General features: G+C 44.9%; 3 protein-coding genes across 5 annotated transcripts in view; all 3 read left to right on the top strand.

Annotated features, from left to right (window-relative positions):
• LOC136522459 (uncharacterized) overlaps positions 1–18468 on the top strand; it is a 43443-nt gene extending 24975 nt beyond the window's left edge. For 2 of the 3 annotated variants that reach the window (XM_066516280.1, XM_066516278.1), the window contains 5 exons: positions 14735–14854; positions 14937–16011; positions 16449–17551; positions 17641–17771; positions 18128–18468. In XM_066516280.1, coding sequence (XP_066372377.1) covers positions 14735–14854; positions 14937–14954 — 138 coding nt within the window. In that variant the 3' untranslated portion in view covers positions 14955–16011; positions 16449–17551; positions 17641–17771; positions 18128–18468. The remainder of the gene's footprint in view (positions 1–14734; positions 14855–14936; positions 16012–16448; positions 17552–17640; positions 17772–18127) is intronic. The other variant, XM_066516279.1, reaches the window with a different exon arrangement.
• Positions 15106–17752, top strand: LOC136524158 (disease resistance protein RPV1-like). The gene is made up of 3 exons (XM_066517619.1): positions 15106–16011; positions 16489–17558; positions 17641–17752. The coding sequence occupies exons 1-3, from the start codon at positions 15106–15108 to the stop codon at positions 17750–17752; spliced, it is 2088 nt and encodes a 695-aa protein (XP_066373716.1).
• A 5588-nt stretch (positions 18469–24056) lies between the features above and the next one.
• LOC136524157 (putative disease resistance protein RGA3) lies at positions 24057–26203 on the top strand. The gene is made up of 5 exons (XM_066517618.1): positions 24057–24356; positions 24686–25273; positions 25378–25564; positions 25748–25818; positions 26174–26203. Exons 1-5 carry the CDS (start codon positions 24057–24059, stop codon positions 26201–26203), a joined length of 1176 nt encoding a protein of 391 aa, XP_066373715.1.
• Positions 26204–27432: the final 1229 nt, after the last annotated feature.

Here is a 27432-nt window from a genome sequence, read left to right as displayed (position 1 = left end):
ATTTTTTTTTAGATAATGGAAAAAGAGGAGTTGGAACATGCGTGCTGAAGAAACATGGAGAGAGAAAACAAACACATGGTGAGTCTAGGAGTGATGCCTCATGCTGTGGCATGGGAAGAGCGACTCCTTTTTTAATGTAGGGGCTCATTTTTAGTTTTCTGGCAGCACAACGTTGTGGAGTACATTAGCTCCCTGCATATCCAATGGCACTATTGCCGCCTGTTGTACCATCACCTGCCTGTTCCAGCAGTTCACTGCAACATGTGATTCAGGATTACTCAATCGGACAACATCCATTTAAGACCATTTAAGATTCGATGGTATGCAAAAGGGCTCTCGATAAAGTTCAATTCGTTTTAATCTCAAACAGTTAAAGCAGGTATACATGTCAAAAAAATATTTTATTATCTATGTGCAAGTTCAATCTTGAATTTAAACTAGCAATCATACACGTGCGTTGCAATGGGTATCATTTTTTTCATTCATTCTTCCTGCATGTTTCTTACTGGTTTTATTCACCCAACTAAACTCCAAACACAAAACATTTTGTTCTAGAACCAGAGGGTGGTGAATAGTCGTTTCTAAAACTAATCGCTAGGCTAGCCAAAACAAATATGGAATTAACTAATCATCTAGCCATGACTTCACTCCTCTATCGTCTAATATTTCAAGCACCTTATAAAAAATCCTACACAAGGTATAACTAAGGTGCCAAACTAGTGAGAGCTCACTTACACAAGTCTAGTTTTGTAAGGTCACACAAACCTAAGCAACTAAACTCAAGCAAGCACATGGGAGCTCCTACACATACTAGTGAGCAAAGATAAACACTAAAACTGGCTACACTAGTAAGCATTACACTAGCACTACTACTAGAGCTACACAAGCACTAGAGAGCAACAACACTAGCACAAGATATTGCAAGTAAATAGCTAGTGTTTAAAGGATGCAAACTGAGCGGGATACAAATGTTAACATAATGATTTTTATCTTGATGTTTGGTGTCCCTGTTGAGGCAAGCCCAAGGTTGTTGCGGGCCCTCTTGCTAGGTATTAAACACTAAAGCTTGCAATTCGCCCTCAAGGTGAGCTCCCAATGTGAGCACTAGCACTTGACCCGCCCGGACCACTTGGCGCTTTTCACACCTCGCTTCTACTAGAGTTGCTCTTCGTGATCTCTCGAGGGGACGAGCACAAGAGCCCTTACAATTGCTCTCTTTGGTGCACCGCTCACCTTCTTGCATGCTTCAACGGAGTCTCTTGCCACAGAGCCGTCTAGGAGGTGGCAGTCTCCAAGAGTAACAAGCCCTCAAGCTTGCTAACTAGCCCATAGTGCCACTAGGTGTTATCTCTCTCAAGTAAATGCACTAGATCACTCCAATCTCACCACGAATCGCAATCTCAACTATGAATATGTGAGTAGAGGTCTAACTTTGGCTCCTTTAGATGTGGGTGTGACCCCTTGGCTCTAGCAAGCACAAAATGAGCTGGCCACCCCTCTATTTATAAGCCCACAAGCCAAACTAGCGGTTGCAGCCTTGTTGCAGTTTTTTTGGGAGCACCGGAAATTACGTTGAACCACCGGAGAAGACCACTAGAGAAAAAGGGTCTGACACCTGTCAGTCATCCAATGGTCATGTTTAAATGGTCACTTGACCATTGGAGCTCCTTTTATCCGGAGCCCACTGAACTAATCCAGTGAGGCCTACGTGCTCTCTGTTAAACTGGCCATCATGATCGCTTTCTCTGATGGAGACAACTAGGCAACCACCGGACTTGTCAGTGGCCCCATAAGCAATTTGCTAGGCAAGCCGAGGGGTTCAGCCCCTCACTAGAAAACTCTGAAGCCTGGCACCAGAGAATGCGCCCTAATCATTTGAATTCTCCACCACGTATCAACCTAGGGACCACATTCTCCGATGCGGTGCAAGCCAGCACCATAGGAAATCCAGTGCCTCCCCAACATAGTAAATAACACAGGGTAGGATACTAACTACTTTCTTCGGTGGTCTCTGCAGACCAGCATCAGACTATTCTACTGCCTACAAAGACACTCCTCCGAGCTCTGTTTGAAACCTTTTTTCAAATATGCTAACTCCATAAATGTTGATCAAAGTGACAACAACTCCTTTAGCACTAAGTTAGCATTTTCTAAAGCATTTTCAAAGGTTTTGATCTTGTTCCTTTCCTCGTCACTCGATTTAAATGCACCATGTGTTAGATCTCACCTAGTAGCACAAGATAACCGATTAGCTAACAAGAATGCCCATCTTGATAGTATGGCTATCTATCCTAAACCTGATGAAGCACTTCTCTACTCAGCCTTAGACCGGTGAAATGAAATGCCCTACAAATACACCTTTGCTTATACATTCCGTTCCATTCCATCTCCATGTCGGCGATACCACACAAGCATCCAACCTTCATCTTCATTAAATGATGAACATTGGTCATCCATGAGTGTAGGCAACCAGCTACCTGTAGGGTCGAGATGGCAGACTAGAGGGGGGTAAATAGTCCTTTCTAAAAATTAAATCACCGGCTAACCGAGATATATGTGGAATTAAAACTATCGGTCTAGCCAAGACTACACCTCTCTATCTAAGTTTTCAAGCACCTTAAAAGATCCTAATTAGGCAACAAAGGTGTCGGGCTAGCTAGAGCTTACCTAAACAATTCTAGGAGCAAGGTTACATAAACCTATGCCACTAGTACTCAAACAACGGGGGAGCTCCTACACAAACTAGTATGCAAAAGCACAAAGCCTAAGCTCACTAGCAATCCTCAATAACAAGGCTACTCAAGCCAAATTAGAGAGCTCAAAATACTTAGCTACACAAACTAAGCAAAGTAACTAACGAGGCTACTCAAGCCAAATTAGTTACGCAAGGGAGCTATTACTATGCTACACAAGCAAGAAGGTAGCTAGCAAGCTACACAAGCTAACTAATTACAAGTGCAACTACACAAGCACAAGATATAAGAAAGTAAATACAAGCTTGTGTATGGGAATCGCAAACCAATGGGAAGATGATGGCACGGTGAACTTTATCCCGAGGTTTACTTGTTTGCCAACAATTTAGTCCCCGTTGTGTCGACCGTTCACTTGGTTGTTCGGCGAGCTAATAGGCATTTCACAAGCCAAGAGCCTACCCAGAAGTGAAGATAACTCAGTGACGCACTCTACTACAGTTGCTCTTCGTGGCTCCCGCGGGGCGAGCATAATACCCCTCACAAATCCTTCTCTGGAGCACCGCACAATCTACTTACATGCTTCACAATGGAGAACTCACCACCAAGCCATCTAGGAGGTGGCAACCTCTAAGAGTAACAAGCACCACCGGCTTGCAACTCAAACACCTAGTGCCAGTCGATGCAATCTCACAATGCAACGCACTGGATGCAATCTCTTCCTATAAATAAGCAAGTGAAAAAAATGGCTGCGGCAGGAGGACTTCTAGTGAAGGGTTGGTGGAAAGCCGCAGCCTATGGCATGTCGAGAGAAACAAAGAGAGCGCAGGACATCGGTGCCGAAAATGGTCCACCTGCAGTTACCAGTAGGCCACCACTGGCTCCAGGTCCATCTAATGAAAGAACAGAACAAGCAGTCCCTATGCTTGATTATTTCAAGATAGAAAGCTGCAAGAAAATAAAATTGTATCCATACATCCCAATGAGTAAAGAGTACGTCATCAGGGAATGCAGTCTTAACATGGATCATACCAAGGATGATGTTACAGATATCCAACATTATACATATGATATATTTCAGTCAACCCTCACATTCAAATCAAAGATGTCTATTGAGAGGTGTTCCGAAGATAATCTTAAACAATGGATTAGAGTTGCAAAGAGCAACATGGATCTTCGGAAACTCAAGATAGCAAGATGTCACATGTTTCGTCCTAAAAACTTTCTGGTATTCCTCACATCACTACAAGAACTTGTACTTGAATTTGATGAAGAGCCTGGAAACGATAACATCGGCGGTTCTTTCGAAAAAAGCGTTAACATCTCCGACATGAACTCAACTCTGTATAGGTTGACCAGATTGGAAAAAATAACTTTACCGTCAGAAAAATATATTTACCAACTTTCCTGTCTGCAAGGTATTCCATATGTCAATACACAGAAGGTAAGTTCCCATCGTTTCATTTTAGAATTTGAGAAAGATCTTATCCAATTCCGCAGCATAATATTTAAGCTTATTTTCTGTTTCAACTTGACATGGTATATATGATAGAATTCTGTAGCATCATTTTTTCTCGAACACACAGGAGAGTTGCGTATCATTGTATTAATAGAAGAAGAGAGAGTCATACATAGACCCAAACCCACACACACCCACAAGTACATAGAAACTAAATCACCGGTTAAAACAAAAGGACGACCCAACAGCTACAGCAGCCCATTAGGTTGCTCCTCTGGCAGTGAGAAGGGAGATCCCTTTAGCTCCTGCCAGGCTCCACCAATGGGCTCTTCCCTTGCCAAAACCAGAACCATATTAACATTTGGGGTTGCACCATTGAAAATGCAATCATTTCTATGCCGCCATATGCTCCAGGCTCCCAGATGACTAGGGAATTCAGACCCTTCCTCAAATCCCCACTAGCAGCATTATCAACTTTTCTCCACCATTCATCAAAGGAATGGTTAGAAGGTTGTGGAGCAAGCGATGCAACGCCAAAATGTGACAGGAGGGAGAACCAAAAGTCTCTTGAGAATACACAGCCCACAAGAAGATGATGAATATTTTCCTCCTGCTGATCACATAGAAGACACTGATCTGGATGAGAGAGACCCCTCCTTGCCAATCTGTCCGCTGTCCAACATCTATTGTGAGCAACTAGCCACATGAAAAATCTGCATTTGGGGGGTGCCCAGGATTTCCAAATTATCTCAAAAAGTTCAAAGGAGATTGCTCCCTGAAATAGGGTATCATAAACGCTCTTTGTTGTATATTGTCCCGAAGAAGATAATCTCCAGATATGCTTATCAGGGATGTTATCATTCAACTCCACCGAATTCATGATGTCCCAAAGCTCTAGGTACTGAATCAAGCCTGTCATACATATTTCACCCTGAATGTCTTCTATCCATTTCTCCTCAGTTACGGCCTCCAGCACAGTCCGCTTATTTAACCTTCTTTTAGGAACCAGTGCAAAGACAAGAGGTGCTATGTCCTGAATTCCCTTACCGTCCAGCCATTTGTCCTCCCAAAAAATTGTATTAGATCCACTCCCCACCTCCGTTATCACAGCGACAGAGACGAGGCCAGCTACCTCTTTACTGCTGGGCACACTCCGCTTAAGCCATGGCCATCTTGCTTTTAAGGCAATACCCAAAGACTTTAGATCTGCTATCCCAAGACCACCCGGTTCCTGGGAGCGGCACACTTTAGGCCAGGCAATGAGGCAGTGACCACCCTTTGCTTCTTTTCGGCCCTTCCACAAGAATGCCCTTCTGATCTTATCTATGGTTTTGATAGCCCAAGGCGGAAGATCAGTTGCCATGGCCACATAGATTAGGATTCCTGTGAGAACATACTGTACTTGAATTACTCTGCCAGCACGTGTTATCAGATCTGCCTTCCATCCAGGTAGCTGCTCTGCAACTTTGTCAATGATGGGTTGGACCTGCTCCTTGTGTGAAACTTAATAAACTTATTTGATTCTTTTTATGTTTTTAAAAAATGGCAAAATGGCCACACGAATGCCCGTTTAGTCTTTCTTCACTTCATAGTTTTTTTCTAATACAGTACCTACCAACGCATATGCACAAGTATGCACACACACAAATCTTTCCCACAAACGAAAGCACACACATCCTATAACTATAGAAAAACATTTGAGAGACAAAGCCGCTAGATGCTAAGATTAAGTCACCACAGATGCCTTGTTATCAACAGACCTGTTGCCTACCACTTAGTGAATAGGATTGCTTTTTTCGAACAAATCTAGAAAAATGCAAAAACCATACCAATTCCAGCACTTGAATCCAGATAGACAGTCTCCACACAGGAAACTTAACGAGTTAAACTATGGTTGGTTTGCATGTCGTGAAGTGAAATTTGAATTGAACTAGCCTATCAACACATGCTCTAGCACGCCATAGAATCTTATGTTACATATAAGTACTAAAATTTTGTGAATAAATTTAGTATGTATAACTACTCAAAATTGCTTATCTTTACTTTCTCTCTCTATATGTACACACATATATTTCCTAACATAATACATACTTTAGATATAGGCTCTATCTATATGTGTTTTCATCCTTTATATGCGACTTGTTGAGTCTTTAATACGTATAGTTTAAGTTATATCAATTTTTGTTGCATTGCAACTTTTTTGACATTATGAGTATATATTTTTTATTTCAACTATATTGCAAGTTTTATCCATAAGTTAAGTTCAAACTCCAATGCTTTCTAGTTTCTTTTCTTCAAAATATTCTTTTCAGTTTTCATAAAAAATGATTCTAGGCCCCAAACTGCACTCTTGGTTACAACTTACAAGTTACAACAACCACGTAAAAGTTATTTAAAGCCACACCACGACAAAATGTTGGATTTTCACTACCAAATAATCATGTGTAGTAGTGTTTGATTAAAAAAATAGTGTTTACAATTAAACTACCAATATTTATATGTCATAATGTTACGGTTAAAATGTATAAACTTATATAAAGTGCACAATTTATCAACTTTATTGTCATGGAATATTAATATAATTTAAAATAAATAGTAGTGTCATTTCTACGTGGTTTGCTATGAGGACATTTTTCATGGTTGATAAACTATAAAATTATATATTTATTGCTAATGTATGCATGCTTACTTGGTCTGCATATACCACCGGAGAAGACCACTAGAGAAAAAGGGTCTGACACTGTCAGTCATCCAATGGTCACGTTTAAACGGTCACTTGACCATTGGAGCTCCTTTTATCCGGTGCCCACTGAACTAATCCAGTGAGGCCTACGTGCTCTCTGTTAAACTGGCCATGGTGATCGCTTTCTCTGATGGAGACAACTAGGCAACCACCAGACTTGTCAGTGGCCCCATAAGCTATTTGCTGGGCAAGCCGAGGGGTTCAGCCCCTCACTAGAAAACTCCAAAGCCTGGCACTGGAGAATGCGCCCTAATCATTTGAATTCTCCACCACGTATCAACCTAGGGACCGCATTCTCCGATGCGGTGCAAGCCAGCACCATAGGAAATCCAGTGCCTCCCCAACATAGTAAATAACATAGGGTAGGACGCTAACTACTTTCTTCGGTGGTCTCTGTAGACCAGCATCAGACTATTCTACTGCCTACAAAGACACTCCTCCGAGCTCTGTTTGAAACCCTTTTTCAAATATGCTAACTCCACAAATGTTGATCAACGTGACAACAACTCCTTTAGCACTAAGTTAGCATTTTCTAAAGCATTTTCCAAGGTTTTGATCTTGTTCCTTTCCTCGTCACTCGATTTAAATGCACCATGTGCTAGATCTCACCTAGTAGCACAAGATAACCGATTAGCTAACGAGAATGCCCATCTTGATAGTATGGCTATCTATCATAAACCAGATGAAGCACTTCTCTACTCAGCCTTAGACCGGTGAAATGAAATGCCCTACAAATACACCTTTGCTTATACATTCCGTTCCATTCCATCTCCATGTCGGTGATACCACACAAGCATCCAACCTTCATCTTCATCAAATGATGAACATTGGTCATCCATGAATGTAGGCAACTAGCTACCTGTAGGGTCGAGATGGCGGACTAGAGGGGGGTGAATAGTCCTTTCTAAAAATTAAATCATCGGCTAACCGAGATATATGTGGAATTAAAACTATCGGTCTAGCCGAGACCACACCCCTCTATTTAAGTTTTCAAGCACCTTAAAAGATCCTAATTAGGCAACAAAGGTGTCGGACTAGCTAGAGCTCACCTAAACAATTCTAGGAGCAAGGTTACATAAACCTATGCCACTAGTACTCAAGCAACGGGGGAGCTTTTACACAAACTAGTATGCAAAAACACAAAGCCTAAGCTCACTAGCAATCCTCAATAACAAGGCTACTCAAGCCAAATTAGAGAGCTCAAAATACTTAGCTACACAAACTAAGCAAAGTAACTAATGAGGCTACTCAAGCCAAATTAGTTACACAAGGGAGCTACTACTATGTTACACAAGCAAGAAGGTAACTAGCAAGCTACACAAGTTAACTAGTTACAAGTGCAACTACACAAGCACAATATATAAGAAAGTAAATACAATATTGTGTATGGGAATCGCAAACCAATGGGAAGATGATGGCACGGTGAACTTTATCCCGAGGTTTACTTGTTTGCCAACAAGTTAGTCCCCGTTGTGTCAACCGTTCACTTGGTTGTTCGGCGAGCTAATAGGCATTTCACAAGCCTAGCCCACACGTTGGGTGCTGCAAGAACCTACCCAGAAGTGAAGATAACTCAGTGACACGCTCTGCTATAGTTGCTCTTCGCGGCTCCCGTGGGGCAAGCATAATACCCCTCACAAATCCTTCTCTGGAGCACCGCACAATCTTCTTACATGCTTCACAATGGAAAACTCACCACCAAGCCATCTAGGAGGTGACAACCTCTAAGACTAACAAGCACCACCGGCTTGCAACTCAAACATCTAGTGCCACTTGATGCAATCTCACAATGCAACGCACTAGAATCACTCACTTGCAATCAAATCAAGCTCTTGCAAGCACAAGTGAGTTAGAGGGCTCCCAAGCATACCTACACAAGCCAGCAAGGCGTGAGGGTGCTCAGCAACTAGCCCAAGGCTGGCCAATACTTGGTTAAATAGCCCAAGGGCTCAAAAGAGCCATTGCACCGAAACCTACTCAGGGGGTCCGGACCGGACTCTCCTCAGAGGGTTCGGACCCTGCACTGTTCATGGGTCCAGTCCACCGGATCACTCCGCGCGTCACCTAGAATCAAAGGCTAGCGTTGGAAGCCAATGGCTACCTTGTTCACGTGCACCACCTATGGACCGGACGCACCGGAAGATTGACCGAACGTGCCTCCACCTGAGTCCAGTCACAGTCCAGAGAGCACCTGAGAGAGCTAAAACGCTCCGGATCCGGTCCGATTCCGCCGATCGGACCTAGCAATTGAGTCTGGTCCGTCTGGGCCCTCTCACCACCACATCTCGCACCACCACGTGGCTCGACCGGACACATGCACAGGGGTAGCGTTGCGTCTGGTCCGGACCTACACCAGGGTCTGGTCCAAGCCTCAACACCACATCTCTCTGCTGTCACCGATTAGACTCAGCGAAGAAGGTCCGAACGCCCAAAACGCTAGGGTCCGGTCAAGACTGCCATGCTGCCCTTCACCTAGGGTTTGCCACGAGACCCACCTAGGCAGAGTCTAGTCCAAACCACTCTAGGGTTCGGTGACCCTAAACTTCTCCTTTTCTTCTCCAAGTTGAATCTTTTCAACTCTAACTTCTTCTCCTTTGCAAATGTGTTAACACCACCAAGTGTACACCGTCATGTGCAAGTGTGTTAGCATTTTTATAATCATTTTTCAAAGGATTATCACTCAATTCACCATGCCACTCGATCCTTGCAACAATGCAAAGTTAGATTACTCGAGTGGCACTAGATGACCGATATGCAAACAAGTTTGCCCCTCTTGATTGTACGGCCATCTATCCTAAATTCGGTTATAAACTTCTCTACACACCTATGACCGATGAAATGAAATGCCCTATAAATTATACTTTTGCCTTGCGCATTCCATTCTATCTCCTTCAATGTTGATGCAACACATGCACCATCCTTAATCAACAATGATATGATCCACTTCATATCATCATGTGACCTTGTTGGTTCATCAATCTTGACCTCACTTGCTCTTCGTCGTTGCCTTCGTCTATCGGCGCCAAGTCTTGCTCAAGCTTCACCGTCATGCGGTCCATCGCTTGGAAACCTCCAACTTGCCCTTCACGCTTGCAACCGGTCTATCAAGCCAAGCCTCATCTTGATCTTCTCCACCTTAGTCACATGACTCAATGTCATGTCTCATATGCAATGAGCTCATTCACCACATGTGTGAACTAATCACACATGGCATGTGTTGCTCACACAAATGTTGCTTGTGGGCTAATCACCTGTGTATCTCACATAAACACTAATTAGTCCACCTAGGTTATCACTCAATTACCAAAACCAAACTAGGGACCTTTCACTACCTTGACCATTGCCCATAGCATGAAGCTCCTCCATCATTCCTCCATCAAGCCACTTGATATCAACACAAATCAAAATTTGGCATTATCTCCATGAATGATATGAAGCACTTCATAGCTTTACATGGCCATAATGGTCCATCAATTGTATCCCTGCTTAATCTTCACCACTGCCTTAGTCCATCAACTTTCAATCCCTCTACTAGCACTTAAGCGCCTCGATGGTTTATCGTACCCGAGCCTCTAGCTTGCCCTTCACTCCTGCAACCTATCCTTTGCAGCCAAGCCTCGCCTTGATCTACTCCACCTAGCCATATGAGACTATGTCATGTCTCAAATTCAATAAGCTCCTTCATCTTCACTAGTTGAGCACTTGCATCTTGCACAAGCCATCACTTCTCTTAGCTTTCATTCTTTGCTCAACCTAGTGTTGTGTGGACTAAGTACCTATTCATCTCACATGAAACACACTAGTCCACCTAAGGTTGTCACTCAATTACCAAAACTAAACCAAGACTTTCATCTACAATATCACAATACTAAGGCAAAGTGATCAGTAAAATAGGTGACCCTAATAGCAACTACTTTGCTTAGCCTACACACCACAATCCTATGGGGGTGAGCACAATACCCATCACAATCAACCCGATCGGAGCCACCAAACAGTGAACACAAGGTGCTCGATGATCCTCCACAGCTTCAAGCCGTCTAAGTGGTGGCAACCACCAAGAGTAACAAGACATATGCAGCCCAATGATAAACTAGTGTCACTAGATGCAAACACCCTAAGCAAATACACTATATCTCTTTGAAACTCATTTTTGATCAATCTCTAAGCAAGGGAGTGAGTGGGAAGGTTGCTTGAGCTCTCCAAGTGTGTGTATCAGTTAAACTGGCCAAAAGGGTGTGCAAGCCCAAGCACACCCCATATTTATAGCCACCTCACAAATATAGTCGTTGGGGCTTGTGGACTTTCTACGTGGTCACCAGAAATCTCCTATGACCAACAGAGAATACTCACCAGAGCTTATATTATGAAGATCCAACGATAAAAAATTGATCTTAGCAAATCACCCATGGCACTTTCTGCGGTGCTCCTGGTGGTGCAACCACTGGAAATTTCTGGTGGCCACCCCGGGCTAGGCCTTCGTAGAAACTAGCCTTTGGAATCCAACAGTACGATGCATTCTCCTGTGCAGCAATAGTGCCCATCACCGGAAATCTTGTGATGATAGAACCTTTTTGTTCATCAACACCTAGAGGTCTAGGAGGTCACTGGGTAAGTCTGGTGGCCCCCACCAGGGTTTTCGGTGCTGTGTTTCAAACTTTCCCACGCTACACAATCTTCTGCCACATGTACCTATCTCGAGCGCTTTCTTCAATGCCACCTAGGCCAAGACACCAGAAAATTCCGGTGTACCCTCGAGAGCAGACTAAAAAGTCAGTTTAGAAGCCCTATTCTTTGGTGCTTCCCTAAGAAAGGCACCAGATAAATCCATTGGGTACAGAAACCCTGTACCAAGCCTTATTCTCAAATGTTTTCAAAATTTCTAACTTCAAATGTGTTCCAACTTGAACACAACCACTTAAGCACTAAGTTAGCTTTTCAAAAACATTTTTCAAAGCATTTTCACTTGCTTCCTCATCGTGTCACTAGGTCCAATGCATATACAAAGTTAGTTCAAACCAAGTGGCACTAGATAACCATCTTCGCTTTAGAGTTCCCCTCTTAATAGTACGACCATATATCCTAAGCCTAACCATTTACTCTATTGCATCTCGGTCAGCAAAATGAAAACCCCTAGCATATACCTTTACCTTCGAGTTTGTTTTCATCTCCTCCTTCCCAATTCTGAACCTTGCTCCATATGGCTTGATCTCCATCACAAGCATCTCCTAGCCCTGCTCATCACCTTATGTGGACCCTAGCTCAATCATAAATCACTGAAAGCATTAGTCCACTAGTTGTCACTCAATTACCAAAATTAAACTTAGGGCTTTCACCACCAACCCCTGTAACACTATGAACCCAGGAGTGGCTGTAAGGAATGTGGACCTACTTCTCATGCCAATGTAGCTTCATCGGACTAAATGTCTCAAGCTAATCCATCCCAGTGATCATGTCATAAGTTGTCAGTTGAAAGATCTTCAAGTGAGAAGTGAATGGGAATCCCTGAACTGACTACACTACCTTAGGAATATGTGAATCACACTTGACTCTGTTGCCATCGGTCACCTTGACCACCATAGGAGAAGCACGACTCTGAACTCTAGTCAGAGAGACTGCCAAAGCAACACTGACAAAGGAATGAGAACTCCCTGAATCCAACAAGATCAACATCGAATGCCCTTGTAATTCACCTTGAAACTAAATAGTGCGGGGTGCTGAACCACCTTGAATGACTGACACCGAGATGGTGACAAACATTTTCGAAAAAAAGAGATGGTGACAAACAACTAGTAGTCCTTAACCAGAGGCGGATCCCTAGAATATAATGAAGAATCTCCACTTGATCCCCACTTTATCCCATACCTCCTGCGGAACATGCACTTCAATATTCTTGAGGAAGCGATGGTCGTGGGACCACTTCTCAGCACACTAGACACACAGTCCATGAGCACACCGGTAGACACATAAGGCCGCTAGCTTATCGTCAACGCCACAACCTCGACGATCATCAGTCGAAGATGTAGTCAAAGCAGGCTTGTCAAGCCACGATGACAAAGGCAGAGGCAATGGGCTGCGCAACACTTGATTCCCACCAAAGGAGAAATCCAGCTCATGGAAGTCCTTCCACTTGGATGGGTCTGCCATCTCTTACTATAATAAGATGAGAGCACAAGCAGAATCTAGTATCGTGGGACGATACATATGCACAGATAATTTGACATCGTCATGCAAGACATCCACAAAAATGCATCGCATAGTAGAGGGGATTTGTATTTTTCCCATAAGCGATCAACTGATCCACCAACCCAGAGAATTTCTCAATGTAATCCGAGACACTCCCCGGCTGATGAATACTAAAAAGTTGGTGAATCAACAACACATTTGGATCCTTACTAAAATGATCCATAGTAATTGATAAAACTCCACTCAACTAAGACAACAATCATGGGACTCCATCGATTGAAGCCAGCGTGTTGCAAAACAGGACAAGTGCATACACGCAAACTTAATCCACATCGATCTCTCGAGGATGTACATGTCAAAGTAATCCTCACACCTACTAATCTAGAGCTTGGGATTATCCTCATCAAAGGATGGAAAATTCAACTTTAGTGTCTTGTTACTCGAGGAACACAAACACTCAAACCCTAGATGAACCCCAAAAGTGCAGACCCCCAAACTATCGAGCATAGGATGGGATGCAGAACATGAAAGCAGGGAATCAGAAAGATCATGCATACTCTTGACAGGGAGATGGATAGGGAACCCAAACTCCCGATGATGATGTTCGGCACGGTGCCCAACAAGGCCGATGGCTAGGTTGCTAGCAGACGAGGTTGTTGTAGCCGCCCCACTGCAGTGGCGGGACAAGAATCAAGAACCACTCAATTCACTTGCTTGCGAAGCACCACGAACTTGAAGCGAATGTCTTTGACCGATGCATCCACGCAAGCTTGCACTGATCGAAGACCTTGGCCGTAGTGTACATGGCGCCGAAGCTGTCTGTCAGTGTCTTCTCAGCGGACTCCATCCACTGCATCAGCGATTCAGCAAGTCGATGAAGTCACCGGCGATCGCCTTGAGCTCGTCGATGATCAACTTGACATTGGGATCCATGGCCCCCAACTAGCGGCGGAAGTGGGTGAAGTGATCATGGTGAATGTTGTGTGGCTCTAGACCGGTGACCTCTAATACCAATTTTGTTAGCAACCCTCAACTTGCAGAAGAGGAAAGGAGGGGAGAAGCAAAGGAGGATACGGAGACAACAGGTATAGCTTAGTTTAGTTTGTTCATAGTGCTTGATGATCCATTACACGGCGTGAATGCCCCTTATATCAACACGCAGGTGGCGAGCTGGTGTTAGCTCAGCGGACTCCTCGTGCATGCACTTAACCCAACTTGGGCCAAACATGTTCAGTTCAGCATCTTGGGCCTTGGCTGTTGAGACGTCACAAGCCACTCTTCACCTTCTTCATCCCGCGCTCCTCCATAGCGACTGCCTAATCATAGTCGGTAACATCGGTCTGCACTGAGATTGACTCACAATGGTGAGAATGGGAGCAGAGAGGTCGTGCTAGCCGTTGGCGTGTTGGTGCTTGGCTTGGCGTGGTGTTGTTGTGGGGCTGCAAAAATGCCGCCGCACTCAAGATCTTTTGGTAGCTCATTATGTAAGAACAGTTCAGAGCAATTCCATAAACACCATGTGGGCACTGTGCTTTTATCGTAACTTAAAGTGGCCACAGAATAAGTTATTCTATGTCCAGCTGCAGAACATTAGTTATATATACACACAATTGATTAAAACTATACGTTAATAACCACTTGACATCAATTATGCAACAGTTACTAAAATTAATGGCTAGACGTGCAACCGTCACGTCCGGGTCAAGCATGATGGAGTGTATGGTTGTACTGTGCTTGTGTTGCTGTGACTGGTCGGATGGGTCAAGTGACACGATCGTGGTATGTTTAGTGTAGCAGTGTTCTTTCAGCATATTTGTGTTAGTTTAGTTTCTAATATTGCACTTGACTTTTTTTGTGTAAGACCAAAGTGCGCCACTAGTTGCTCCAGTAACTTCTCTCTTCTATATCAAAACCATGACTGCGAAGTTAAGCAGCTAATTATTAAGAACCTTGAGCATGTGGAGAGAGCAGAGGAAGTAGGTGATCATCACGGATTGACCCAGTATCAGCAACTGCAGTCACTGAGTTTGATGTGGTCCAGCAGCAGTTTACCAGGAGATTCAAGCATAGTTAATGACATTGCAGTTCTTGAAAAACTCCAGCCTCATGGGAACCTAAAAAAACTTCGAATTGAAGGCTTCAGGGGTGATACGTTTTGCTCTTGGATGGTGAACATAAGTTCTTTCCTCCCAAACCTTGTGATAGTTGAGCTGTCTGACGTGATGAACTGTGAGCACCTCCCTTCATTGGGTCAACTAGAAAACATGGAAGTGCTGCACATCTCAGATATGCCTAGGATCAGCAAAGTGGGTAGCGATATCTATGGGGGTGCGAGACCATTTAGGAAACTGAGAGAACTTGAAATCAAGAGAATGAAAAACCTGGAGTGGATTACCACACTTGCAACTGATGATGATCAACATCTTCATAGAAGCCGTGAATATGAAATATTTCCTAATCTCCAAGTGCTTGCTATTGTAGACTGCCACAGGCTGAGGTTTGTTCCAGCTTTCCCAGGAAGTCGGAGATGTAACATCAAAAGAAGCAGCGATGTGCTATCATCTGAGCAATACATCGGAAGTTCAGAATTAACATCATGGAGCATGGAAATAGAGGACTGTGCCTTTTCTCCAGATGATTTCAAATTTCTTAAGAACGCTGTTAATCTAGAGCAACTCAGTTTCCATTCCTGCAAGGATCTGATGACCTTGCCAGATACCATTCGGAGTGGCCACTCCCTCAGGACAGTAGAGGTAGTAGATTGTCAGAAATTTTCTGCTCTACCGGAGTGGCTTGGAGAACTCACGTCACTACAGGAGCTGAGAGTGCACGCTGCCAATCTGCAGCTCTTGTCCCAATCGAACCCGTACCTGACTTCTTTGGACACGTTAGTTGTCAACAAGAGGAACATCGGAGGCTTCATCAGCACATCTGAGGTAAATTACTCCCGGTGTTTCAATAATATTGGGGTGGGGTGGGTGGAGGAGATGTTCTCCCGTAATTTTTGTAGTTGATTGATGATGACCATTGTTCGCAAATATTTATATCTATACGCACAGTAGCTCAATGAGGTGATAATAATATTTCTTTGTACTCCCACCGTTCCAAATTATAAGTCGTTTTGATTTCTTTAGTACATACATTTTGCTATACATTTATATATACGTTATGTCTAAAGCATAGCAAATCCTATGTACCAAAAAAATTAAAGCGATTTATAATTTAGAACGATGGAGTATGCATTAACACATTATCGTTAGATAGGGCTTTACATTTTGTTAGACTACATAAATTAATTTCGCTCCAGGCTGCTTTGTCCTTACATGGTTGCATCATGGCTAACCACTGTTCCTCGTGTCCCTTGAAAATGCAGTTGCCTGTTCTTTCCTTCCGGAGAAGTGGTTCTAATATAGTCAGAACTACATATCGACGATCTTCAAATTGCGGATGATCCTGTTTGGTATGGGAACGGAGAAGAAGTCCGCTTGAAGTACAATACTTTCCTTCGTTTGATGTCACTTACAAGCCTTGTGAAACTGGAGATCTGCTGTGTGATAACTGAGCATCTGCAGCTGATGCCTTCACTCACAAACCTTGTGAAGCTGGGGCTCTACGATGTGCACATTAAGCATCTTCATTTGGATCAGGCACAGAGTCTTGAAGAGCTGCACATTTCATGGAGGATAGATTGGTCGGTTCGCATCTCGTGCACTGGGCCACTTAAGAAACTCAAAAGAATTGTCATGTCAGAATTAAACAACGTGGAGTTGCAAATATCCATGGAGGTGGAGGGGCAGGGTAGCGATGAAAATTTGTTTCCAAGCCTTCAAGATCTGGAGATGTGCTGTTGTTCTAGGCTGAGGTTTGAACCATCAATCCCAAGGAGCGCCAGGTACATCTTATCAGGCAGGGAAGGACAACCAGGCCAAGACCTGTGTCCATCTTTTCATCGAATCATGGGACCATCCATCCCTACGTTATTATCCAAAATGGAGATCAGGTTGTTTAGAAGAGGGTTTTCATCCTTATCATGGGATGGTCTTAGACAATTTGAAATTGGTGAACTGACTATAGACGGCTGCTCTGACGAGGTACCTTTGCCAGAGAGCATTCGGGGATGGACATCCCTCCAGAAACTACAGATATTGAACTGTGAGAGTATTACAATGCTGCCAAGGTGGTTGGGCGAGATTACCTCCCTCCGGGAGCTCAAGGTGGATGCCTACAATATAGTAGCTATACCTGCATGCATACAACAGCTCACCAGTTTGCAGTCCTTGACACTGTCAAAATGTGGAACGTTACTTGTGAAAGGATGCAAATCTGGAAAGGATAAGGAGAAGCTGGAAAGACTTCGAGATCTAGGGGTAGATGTGAGGATAGAGCCGAAAAATATGGTCAAACTACGAATTATACATTCAGAGACCTCTCCGCTACCGTCGTTAGAGTCCACGAATGCTTGGACATTCGAGTCCGGTAAGAGGTTTCCCATTTCCTCCCTTTTCTGAACGTGGAGCACTGCTCCATGTGAATATGTGACCGAGACCAGCTTTCCCACTCTTCAGGGCCTTGAGTCAGAAGAAGGCCGAGGGCTTTGTTCCTGCTCAGTTTCTCCAAGTGGGCGGCGACGAGGGCCAGTCTGCCACTTCTTTCTCCCTGTCGTCCACGGTGAGCTGAAATGTTCAGTTGACAAGAGGTAAATCTTTTTTTTATTAAATATCATAAGCTCCCTTTTCTATGTCCTCCTCTTGTACTGTTGTACCTAGTTGTTCATGAGTTAGAAGCATAGGTCGGTATGCGTCCAGTCATCAATTTTTGAGTTTTTGACCCTCCTGTGCTTTTATGTTTAATGATTGTGCTGGTACATGTGTCTATAAAATGTTCATATTGTCATCGTTGATGTTGATGAATTCGTAGCATAGATTTAACCTGCTCTGTTCAAGTAGCAACAACGTTGGTGCCATAGTTACTCTGTTCTCTCACCAGCTCTCTCATCCTGTGTGGCTGTGTTTAATACTACATATGTTTCCCTTGTGTGTCAATCTTCTCCAGCGTCAGAGAAGGGACCGCGCGCTGACGGCTGATCTCTGCATCGTGCTAGCCTCCTCTCAACATATGGTATCCTTGTAGAATCAACCAACGGACAACAACGGAGATAGCGACGAATCGAAGGCGAATACAAGGGCAACGTGCTTTGCTATGTTTAAGTTGAACGCCGCGTTTATACGCTAAGGAGTTACTGCTCTGCTTTGTTGCTTCGCCTCTATTCTGATTGATGTTCACTTGACTATTTTCTTTAACCGTGATGATTGATGGAATGATGGTCACTAATATAAACCACTGTTTAGCCATTTGTGCAACTTCATAAATATAAGAACACAGAGCTCTGTGTCTATCAGTAAACAAAACTCGAAGGATCTGCTGTAGTTCACCCATTGGAATTGGAAATACAATACCCACGAATGCACGAGCTTTTACAGTTCGCCTTCCTGCCCTGGCTGTAGTAAAACACAGCCACAGGCCATCCTCGAACACACTTTTGCCGCTGTGGGCTGCGGCCAACATAGTTCTTTCTGAGCGAATTGTTTTGGGAGTTGCAAATCTCGCTGGGCATGGGCGTATAGCGTGGTGCGACATGCGCCGTCCACGTCCACGGCGGCCATGCGGGAGACTGGCGGTAGGGCTCCCATACGCGCCTCTGCGCGGCGGAGGAAGTGGGGGATCGGAGAGGAGGGCAAGGAAAGGAAAACTTCTCGCGGCTGAGGAAACGCAACGGTGGAGCCGCGGTTCAGAAAACGCACGGGACAACGGATGAGCCGATTCCTACCGCCGTTGGCCGTTGCTGCCAAAATAATCAAGACGCTTAGGTGAGATTCTCGATTTTTTTTTATCTCAAATCAGGTTTTAAGTAGTACAAAAAAAACCCTAAGTGGAAACAGACATGCCCATTGTCTCCATCTTCACGTTGTTTCTTGAACATATTCAGCGTCCCTTTTGACAATAGACTTGGTCTATGCGGCACAAATATAAAATCAACTTGCGGCATAAATATAAAAGCAAAGTGTCAAGTTGACAAGCTGTCCCAACTTTCTCTTCCTAAGAAAGAACCTTATGTGAAAAATCTTAAAACAGTGACAAAGAAAAAAGACGATGAGCCCAAGAAACACGTCCTGATATATACTGTCTATATCCTAACGACCTTAAGTTTTGGGTCTGCTCGGCGTACGCTAGAGTAGTGCCTAAAAAGCAGAGAGCATTTTGGCTTTAGCTCTTCACGCTGCAGCTCACGAAGCCTACGCCAATAATTTTGGGGGTAGCACATGGCTGGAATCGGTGGCCAGTTTGCTTCCTTGCATATCGATCGCTTGTTTCATGGCAACTCCGTATCACTTAGCTTTCTTTGCTATGGCATGCTCGGTCCGATGAGAGAGAGCTGATACAGAGAAAATTATTCTGATAGAAAAGAAAGCCATAGTAAACTCCTCCAGGGTGCTGCCTAAGACGTCCTCCACACCATCGCCCCACCCGTGGAGATTCAAACTCCGAGGCTGATAGGTTGCCCGATGTCGCCTACATCTCACCTGAGCTTCCACCGCTGATGAGATGCTTATGTTTAGAGCAGAAAATTCCCACACACACCGGCATATAGAGTTCAGAACTTCAGAGTGTTTGAAATGGCTGGTGTTCAGGAAAACAATTAGGTTATTTTTCTTGTTTGAAAATCAGCATGTTAAATTAAAACACACCGAGTTCATACATGCCAGAATGCAAATCTGAAGATGAACACTAAATCTGAGTTGTAGTCTGAAGGTACAGTCTGCAGGGGGAATCTAAGCGCATTGAACCATTAGATTGAAACAATCTGGTTGTTATTTATAGGAAGCTGCAATGGAGTTGAATCATCAGAATGAAACAATCTTGCACTTGAATATGAACGAGCAAAATACATTATTAGTTATAATTTTAAAATGAAGAAACAATAGACTTTCTCACTGGAAGAGAAGGTCATTAGCCTTCTCTTGCAGCTCATGTGCTTTGGCAATAATTATCCTATCCTGAATGAAGAACAGCCCATCGACATTCTCTTGAAGCTCATGAGCTCTGGCAAAATCATGGGCATCCTGACATGAACACTGACTAGTTCTGTTGATGCTACTTTTTCAAACCCTGCACCTAACAAATTAGGAAGATGAACTACAGATACAGTCCCCTGAATATGCAGAATACACAGATGCACCTATTAACCAAAATTGGACCAAAATCAAACAAAACGCAAAACAGGATACTAAACCTAACTTTGGTTCGGAATCATCCAAGGGCCGTGCCTTGTGATGCCCACTCCATGACTGAGATGCACGGCGTTGGGAGCCAAGGGCGTCGTTTCAGTTTGTAATTTTCGTTTACATCTCCTTATCATTTGGAGTCCCCACTGCCACGAGAAAATGGGAATTTTGCCCTTACGGAAGCGGTGCCATTAAGTTTGTGGGGCTTTGTCAGAATGCTCTTACGAAAGGTGTGCATCAAGTTATTTTGCCCTTTCTCGTTTTTGTTGGCAACTTAGGCCTTGTTTAGATCACTCCAAAATTCTAATTTTTTTCACTCTCTTTCCATCACATCAATTTTTGGACGCATGCATGGAGCATTAAATGTAGGTAAAAAAAAAAACTAATTGCACAGTTTAGTTGGAAATCACGAGATAAATCTTTTGAGCTTAGTTGGTCCACGATTGGACAATATTTACCAAATAAGATGAAAGTGCTACTATTCATCAGGTTGAAAAAATCTTCAATCTAAAAGGCCTTAGTGAATTTCTGACCCATCTTTTGACACCGTTTTGCCCCGGCCTCCATCTGCCTTATCCTCTCGCTCTGCCTCTTCTCACGGTCACGGCTATTTCTTCCTTCTCTCCGTTCTCTCTTCGTCTCGTACGAGACGACTGTTGCGGACGGGATCTCGACGCCGGCCGCCGCCCCCCACGGGCGGCGCCTCCTAGGCTTGTCGCCGGCCACGGGCCGTGCCTCCCAGGCGCGCCGCCGGCCACGGGCTGTGCCTCCCCAGGTGTGCCGCGGATCCCTGCTCGCCACCGCTTCCCCAGGCCAAGCCAAGATGGATCGACAAGTACAAGATTGAGCTTGCTGACATTGAACGCAAAGCCAAGATGAAGATGGAAATAGAAGCAACTAGCTCTAAAATGATTGGATTTCCAACAGACATGAACCAGAATCATGAACCGGTGTTCGGGCCGACACCTTCGCCTGGGGGACGACGCGGCCTGGCCGCTGGCCGACGGCGCGAGCAGACATCTGCGGGGCTTGGCCTGGGGCGACGCGCAGGGAGTGGTGGGACGCAGGGAGGGGCGGAGCGCCTGGTGACGCGCGGCCAGTGGGCGGCGGCGGCGGCGGGCTTCCGCCCAAACACCGGTTGAGACGGAGAGAGAACGGGAGAGAAAGGAGAAAATGCCGTCACCGTGAGAAGAGGGAGAGCACTAGGATAAGGTAAAGGGAGGCAGGGGCAAAACGGTCACGCCAAGTCAAACAATGGGCTCAGAAATTTATGAAGTTGCAAAAAAATGCTAAATGACAAAATAGCGTGAAACACACGTTTCATAAAAACATTCTGGCGAAGCCACAAACTTAAGAGCATTATAGCGAAATCCACCCCCACGAGGACACAATTCCCATTTTCTCCACTGCCACTGGCCAGGCATATCTTAGGCCTTGTTTAGTCCGCGGAAATTTTTAGGAAATGGTACTGTAGCACTTTCGTTGTTATTTGGTAATTAGTGTCAATCATAGTCTAATTAGGCTTAAAAGATTCGTCTCGTGAATTTCGTTTAAACTGTGTAATTAGTTTTATTTTTTACTTATATTTAATGCTTCATGCATGCGTCCAAAGATTCGATGTGACGGGGAATCTTGAAAATTTTTGCAAAATAAAGTGTAACTAAACAGCACCTTACTCAGTAATTGAAGTGAGGAAAAAGTAAGAAGAAAATAGGAAAATTAAAGTAGAATACGGAAGAGGAATCCTTTCTCGTTCCGCCTACCAATTTGATCTCGTTGTTGTCTAGCTCACGTCCAGCGATCGCCGTGGCAACGGGTATTAGTTACAGTAACAATAGTATCAAATTCAGCGGTCCTTGTCGTGTGGGTGCGGTGTCTATATCAGTTCCTCAGCGGTGGTGGCGTTGGCGCAGCGACTTGGATCTCGGGCAGCGCTGGTGGCGCTAGATCATCCTCTTCCTCGTCGGCTTCGGTTCCTCGGTGCGTGCATTCACCCTTCGGTCTGTAGTCGTGACGGTAACGACCCCGTGGTTGGTCGACAACGCGTTCCTCTCCACATCGGAGCGAGCGTGCGGTCCTTGGAATCCACACCCGTGGTTTACTTGGTTTGAGGGCACTCACCACGGCTCCACCCAATCCCTCCGTGCAGTTCCAATTCATATTGGACGCCATGGCGGCCGATGCGCGCAAGGCGGACAACCGCTGGTCATCATGGAGTTGGAGTCCATCGACCTCTTGTACACGCGCGTGCAGGCAGTTGATGGAACAGAACAGGTCAGCAGCGTTTGTTCACCCAGTCAGATTGTTAGCAGTAGCTTAGATCTTTCCGCAAGTGATGCAAATAGCCCCGTTATATGAGCTAGTGGCTCAATAGGACAATAGCTGCAAATATCCCCGCTAATTTTTCTTATTACTCGTGGAGGACAAAATCAACAGCTGGAAATAGCCCCGATATTTACAGTTAGTGGCAGTTTGAGAAGTAAAAACAGCTGTAGAAAAAAAGGTCAGTTTATATTTAGAATAGAAATTAAAAAAGCGGCAGCACTAACGCCTGCGTCCGTCCGGACGCCCGCGGCTGCTCGGTCCCGTCCGCTCGAATTTGCGCGCCGCTCGTGCCAGTTCTGATTCTCGCACTCACATCCGAACCGTCCGCTTCAAATCCGCTGCCCATGCTGTTCGGATGACTCGCCCCCGTCTCTTCCACACCACCGCGGCGCTCATCTCTTATAGGCCGCCTGGAAGACTCGCCCGCGCCTCTTCCACAATTGCACCGTGCGGCCTGTGCCTCCTCCCCACACCGCCGGCGACGGCCTGTGCCTCCTCCAGGTGTTGGTGTCCGCAGCTTGGCCCTGCCTGCCTTAATGGACACCAATGTCGGCGGTCTGCACTTGCAACATGAAACACTCGAATGCAACATACATTTGAAACAGATGAAATATTTGGGACATACGTTTGCAATATGTGTGTGAAGCATATGCAACATCTAGAGAAAACAATTGCAACATGAAAAAAAACTTACTGCAACATAAGACTAAAACAACTAAAACATTTAGAACATACTGTTGCAACATATGTATGAAAACATATGCAACATCCAGATAAAAAACGATTGTAATATACGTCTGTAAACAGATAAAACATTTTGAACAAACGTTTGCTACATGCTTCTGAAAACACTTGCAACATATGCAACATCCCCCGATCTACTTTTGCAACATACCTTTGAAACGACTGAAACACCTGAAAACATACATTTGCAACATAGGTGAGGAGAAGCCTGGGCCGATTGATTTCAGCCATTGGGGTCGGAGCCGACAGCGAGCTGCGGCGCATGAGCCCCATCAGTACCAGGCTTGGCTCGGAGGCGATGATGGGGGATTGGGGGCGAGGACCGCCATGGCCGTCGGGGTGGTGGGAGCTCGGTCGCCGAGGTAAGAGAGGGCGCCGCTGGGGGTGGGGAGGACGCCGCGCCGGGGTGGAGGAGAGCCACCCACTCCCCTGCAACACCGGCACGCCACCTCCATCGATCTTGCCGGGGTGGAGGAGAGGGCCGTCGGATCTATGGTTGTTGGAGGCTCCCGCTGGGGGACGACACCGGGCGTTGGTGCGCTGCGGCAGGGGACGAGGAGCGCAGAAGGGCGTTGGAGACAGTCTTAGCTTCACGGCCAGCTGGTTGCGCTCTTGCGGTCCTTTCTGCCATGGCGGGGGTCGGCGAGTTGCTCGCCTCAGCGGCGTTGAAGCAGGTCTCCGGCATGCTAGGTACCGCCATCTGGAAGGCCGTCGCCTCGCAGCTGAAGCTCGGTGATGATCTGAACGCCCTTAAGGATACTGTGGATAGCATCCATGAAGGCATGGTTAAGTTAGAGAAGAGGCTGATGAAAGATGGTGACGTCCGTGTATGGATGAGGGAGCTCAAGGCAGCAGCCTATGACATGGAAGACATGATAATGGAATTTGAAGGCGATATTCTGAGAAATAGAGATGGCTCAAGTCCCAGAGTAACAACTATACAACGGTAAGTTTCCGATCCGGTGCTTTTTTATGCCCATATTTCGGTTACCATTTACTTTCAGTGTTGTAAATTATAAGATGTTTTGGCTTTTTTAATATATTCCTTGTACTACATATCTAGACGTAGTGTATATCTAAATACGTATGTTGAGAAGTCACAACTTTTTATAATCTGATACGGAGGAAATATTTCCCTTTTCTAATCCACCATATGAATTCTCAGGAGTGGTTTCCGGTGCTTTTGATGCCCATAGACATTTTTGTTATTATGATTTCTTGTTCCTTTTCTAATTGACTATAGTATATAAATTTGCAGGCGATCTCCATTCCAGTGAAGTTGCGGCTGACCATGCCTGGCAAGTTGAAGGACATGAAACGAAGATTGGAAAACATAGAAAAGCTGAGGAGGTTTGACTTGATGGCGGACACAAGCTCTGACGACCAGGACATGATCCAGATGCGGGCTACAGGCCCCTGTCTCGAAGAAGGTATCGTTGGGAGGGACAAAGACAAGGCGGAGTTGATGAAGCTGCTGCAAGAAGATTGCAAGCACGCCATCATCCCTATCTATGGCTTCGGTGGTTTGGGTAAAACAACTTTAGCCCAAATGGTTTTCGATGACAGTACAACTAAGAGAGATTTTGATATCTGCGTCTGGGTTTATGTCTCCACAAAATTTAGCAATGAAAAGATTGGTCGATCAATCATCTCCCAAGTAGATGAACAGGGCGACCAGTATGACTTGCCCTCCGTGCAGAAGCGCGTGGAGATGATCCTAAGTGGAGAGAAGTATCTCGTCGTTTTGGATGACTTGTGGGAAGAAAACACAAGCAACTTGAACCAGTTAAAAGCAATGCTGAAAGGTGGCCAGCATCTGGATCAGAAAAGGGAAATAACGCACCAGGTAGTAAGATAATTGTGACAACTCGAAGCGAACAGGTTGCTAAGCGGATGAATCGAGAGTTGCCATTCAAGTTGGATGCATTACCATATGATGACTGTTTGAAGCTATTCAAAGATAAAGCGTTCCCAAATGGATCTGAAGAATCTGATGAATTCGTAAAGGTCGGTGAGAAAATAGTACAGAAGTGCGGCGGCGTACCGTTGGCAGTCAAATCCCTTGGGGACCGTCTGCTAGATATGCCGTTGCGCAAGTGGGAAGAGACGCTCAAGAGTGAGCTGTGGGAAGGCGAACGTGATCCAACGACCGCGACAGCTGCAACTGCAGTGCTGCCATCCTTGAAGATTAGTTACTCTTACATGCCTTATTATCTGAGGCCTTGTTTTGTATACTTTTCTGCCTTCCCAAAAGGCTTCGTCGTAGAGAAGAGAGACCTGATTCACAGGTGGATTGCCCTGGGATTTGTTTCAACCGCAGATCGTGCTCAGGAATACCTGCAAGAACTTCGTCAGAGGTCATTCCTAGAGGCTACGAGCGCCTCTACCTCGGTGAGTTATATGCATACACACAGGCTTAGTACACTTACTCTTTTTTCCTTGTATTATATTGTGCTATCATTTAGTATATGATTTATTAGTATTTCAATCTTATTTCAAAACGTATGGTGCTCACCTAAAACTAATTCAATCTAGTATTATGTGTTTTGAGGAATAAGACAGCAATGAATCATCTGATTATAGTTTTGAAAAATAATCCACTTCTTTCTTTGGTGAATAGAATGTGTTAAACCATCACATCTCTCATAACCACATCAATTTCCAGTGTAAAATTCATGAAATGGTCCCAAGAAGAATCATTCAAACATGTATGACTGATTTCTCAGTTTTTTTAAAACAACTCCAGCATGATCCTTATCCTACTTTTGAGGGCTGAGAGGGAAAAAAAGCCCCACTCTACCGAGGCCCACATTCTAAGTCTGGAGGGGCCCCCTACTTTTCGTTGGAGTAGTTTCCCCACCGTGCGGCACCCTACCACGGCACCGCGTGACGCCCTTCCCTAGCGCGGCGGTGACCTCCCTGGTGCGGAGCCCCTCCCTGGTGTGTCGGCTCTCTCCGGTGCGGAGCCCCTCCCTACCACGGCGTGCATGGTGACATGTCAGCACGGGCAGGCTCCAGCACAGCGCCCCTCCCCAATCGCCCCACCCAGCCGCCGGAGCCCCTCCCCAGCTAATACTAGCATGCCCATGTCCATCAACGGGGAAGAAGATAGGAAAGAGAATGACAAGTGGGTCATATATGTCATTCTTTGTTAGATTGAATTTGAGGACGTTGTTTTGAGGACTCCTACTGGAGTGCAGCCTAGATAACAGGCCCGTCAAAAGTAGGGGGTGCCCTCAAATTTAAAGTAAGGGACATGTTTTGAGGGCTACCGATAGAGTGCTCTAACACCATATAAATGTTAACAATGGCCACCATGCTAGTTCTTACATGTCATGCCCTGTGGACTTTCAGAAGGGGTACGTTTTGAAAAATCGAGAGAGGTCTCCCGTCAAACAAGTACTTGACACGTCTGTAAGGTAGAGATGGCGGACTAGAGGGGGGGTGAATAGTCCTTTCTAAATTTAATCGTGCCGGCTAACCGAAACAAATGCGAAATTAAAATAATCGGTCTTGCCAAGACTACACCCCTCTATCTATTTTCGTTAGCACCTTGCAAAGATCCTAATTAAGCAACTAAGGTGCCAGGCTAGTTAAAGCTCACCTAATCAATTCTAGGAGCAAGGTCACACAAACCTATGTCACTAGTACTTCAAACAACGGGAGAGCTCCTACACATGCTAGTAAGCAAAAGCACAAAGCCACCTAAGCTCACTAGCAATGCTCAATAACAAGGCAAGCAATGCCAAATTAGAGAGCATAAATTACTTAGCTACACAAACTAAGCAATATGACTAACAAGGTTACACAAACCAAATTAGCCACGCAAGGGAGCTACTTCTATGCTACACAAGCAAGAATATAACTAGTGAGCTACACAAGTTAACTAATTACAAGAGCAACTACATAAGCACAATGTATATGAAAGTAATTACAAGCTTGTGTAACGGGATTGCAAACCAACGGGAAGAACAATGTTGACACAATGATTTTTCTCCCGAGGTT

This window comes from Miscanthus floridulus, chromosome 18 (genome assembly GCF_019320115.1).
Source record: "Miscanthus floridulus cultivar M001 chromosome 18, ASM1932011v1, whole genome shotgun sequence".
Classification (NCBI taxonomy): domain Eukaryota; kingdom Viridiplantae; phylum Streptophyta; class Magnoliopsida; order Poales; family Poaceae; genus Miscanthus; species Miscanthus floridulus.
The sequence above is the reverse complement of the archived record's forward strand: the minus strand, read 5'-3'. Positions and strand labels throughout refer to the sequence as shown.

Bases quoted from the DNA above. Each gene is read 5' to 3' on its own strand.
- LOC136524157 (XM_066517618.1), top strand. From the start codon at position 24,057: ATGGCGGGGGTCGGCGAGTTGCTCGCCTCAGCGGCGTTGAAGCAGGTC. The intron at 25,274-25,377 runs GTAGTAAGATAA...GACTGTTTGAAG, and splicing joins AAAGGGAAATAACGCACCAG to CTATTCAAAGATAAAGCGTT. The intron at 25,819-26,173 runs GTGAGTTATATG...AAACAACTCCAG, and splicing joins CTACGAGCGCCTCTACCTCG to CATGATCCTTATCCTACTTT.
- LOC136524158 (XM_066517619.1), top strand. From the start codon at position 15,106: ATGTGGTCCAGCAGCAGTTTACCAGGAGATTCAAGCATAGTTAATGAC. The intron at 16,012-16,488 runs GTAAATTACTCC...GTTCTAATATAG, and splicing joins GCTTCATCAGCACATCTGAG to TCAGAACTACATATCGACGA. The intron at 17,559-17,640 runs GTTTCCCATTTC...CCCACTCTTCAG, and splicing joins ACATTCGAGTCCGGTAAGAG to GGCCTTGAGTCAGAAGAAGG.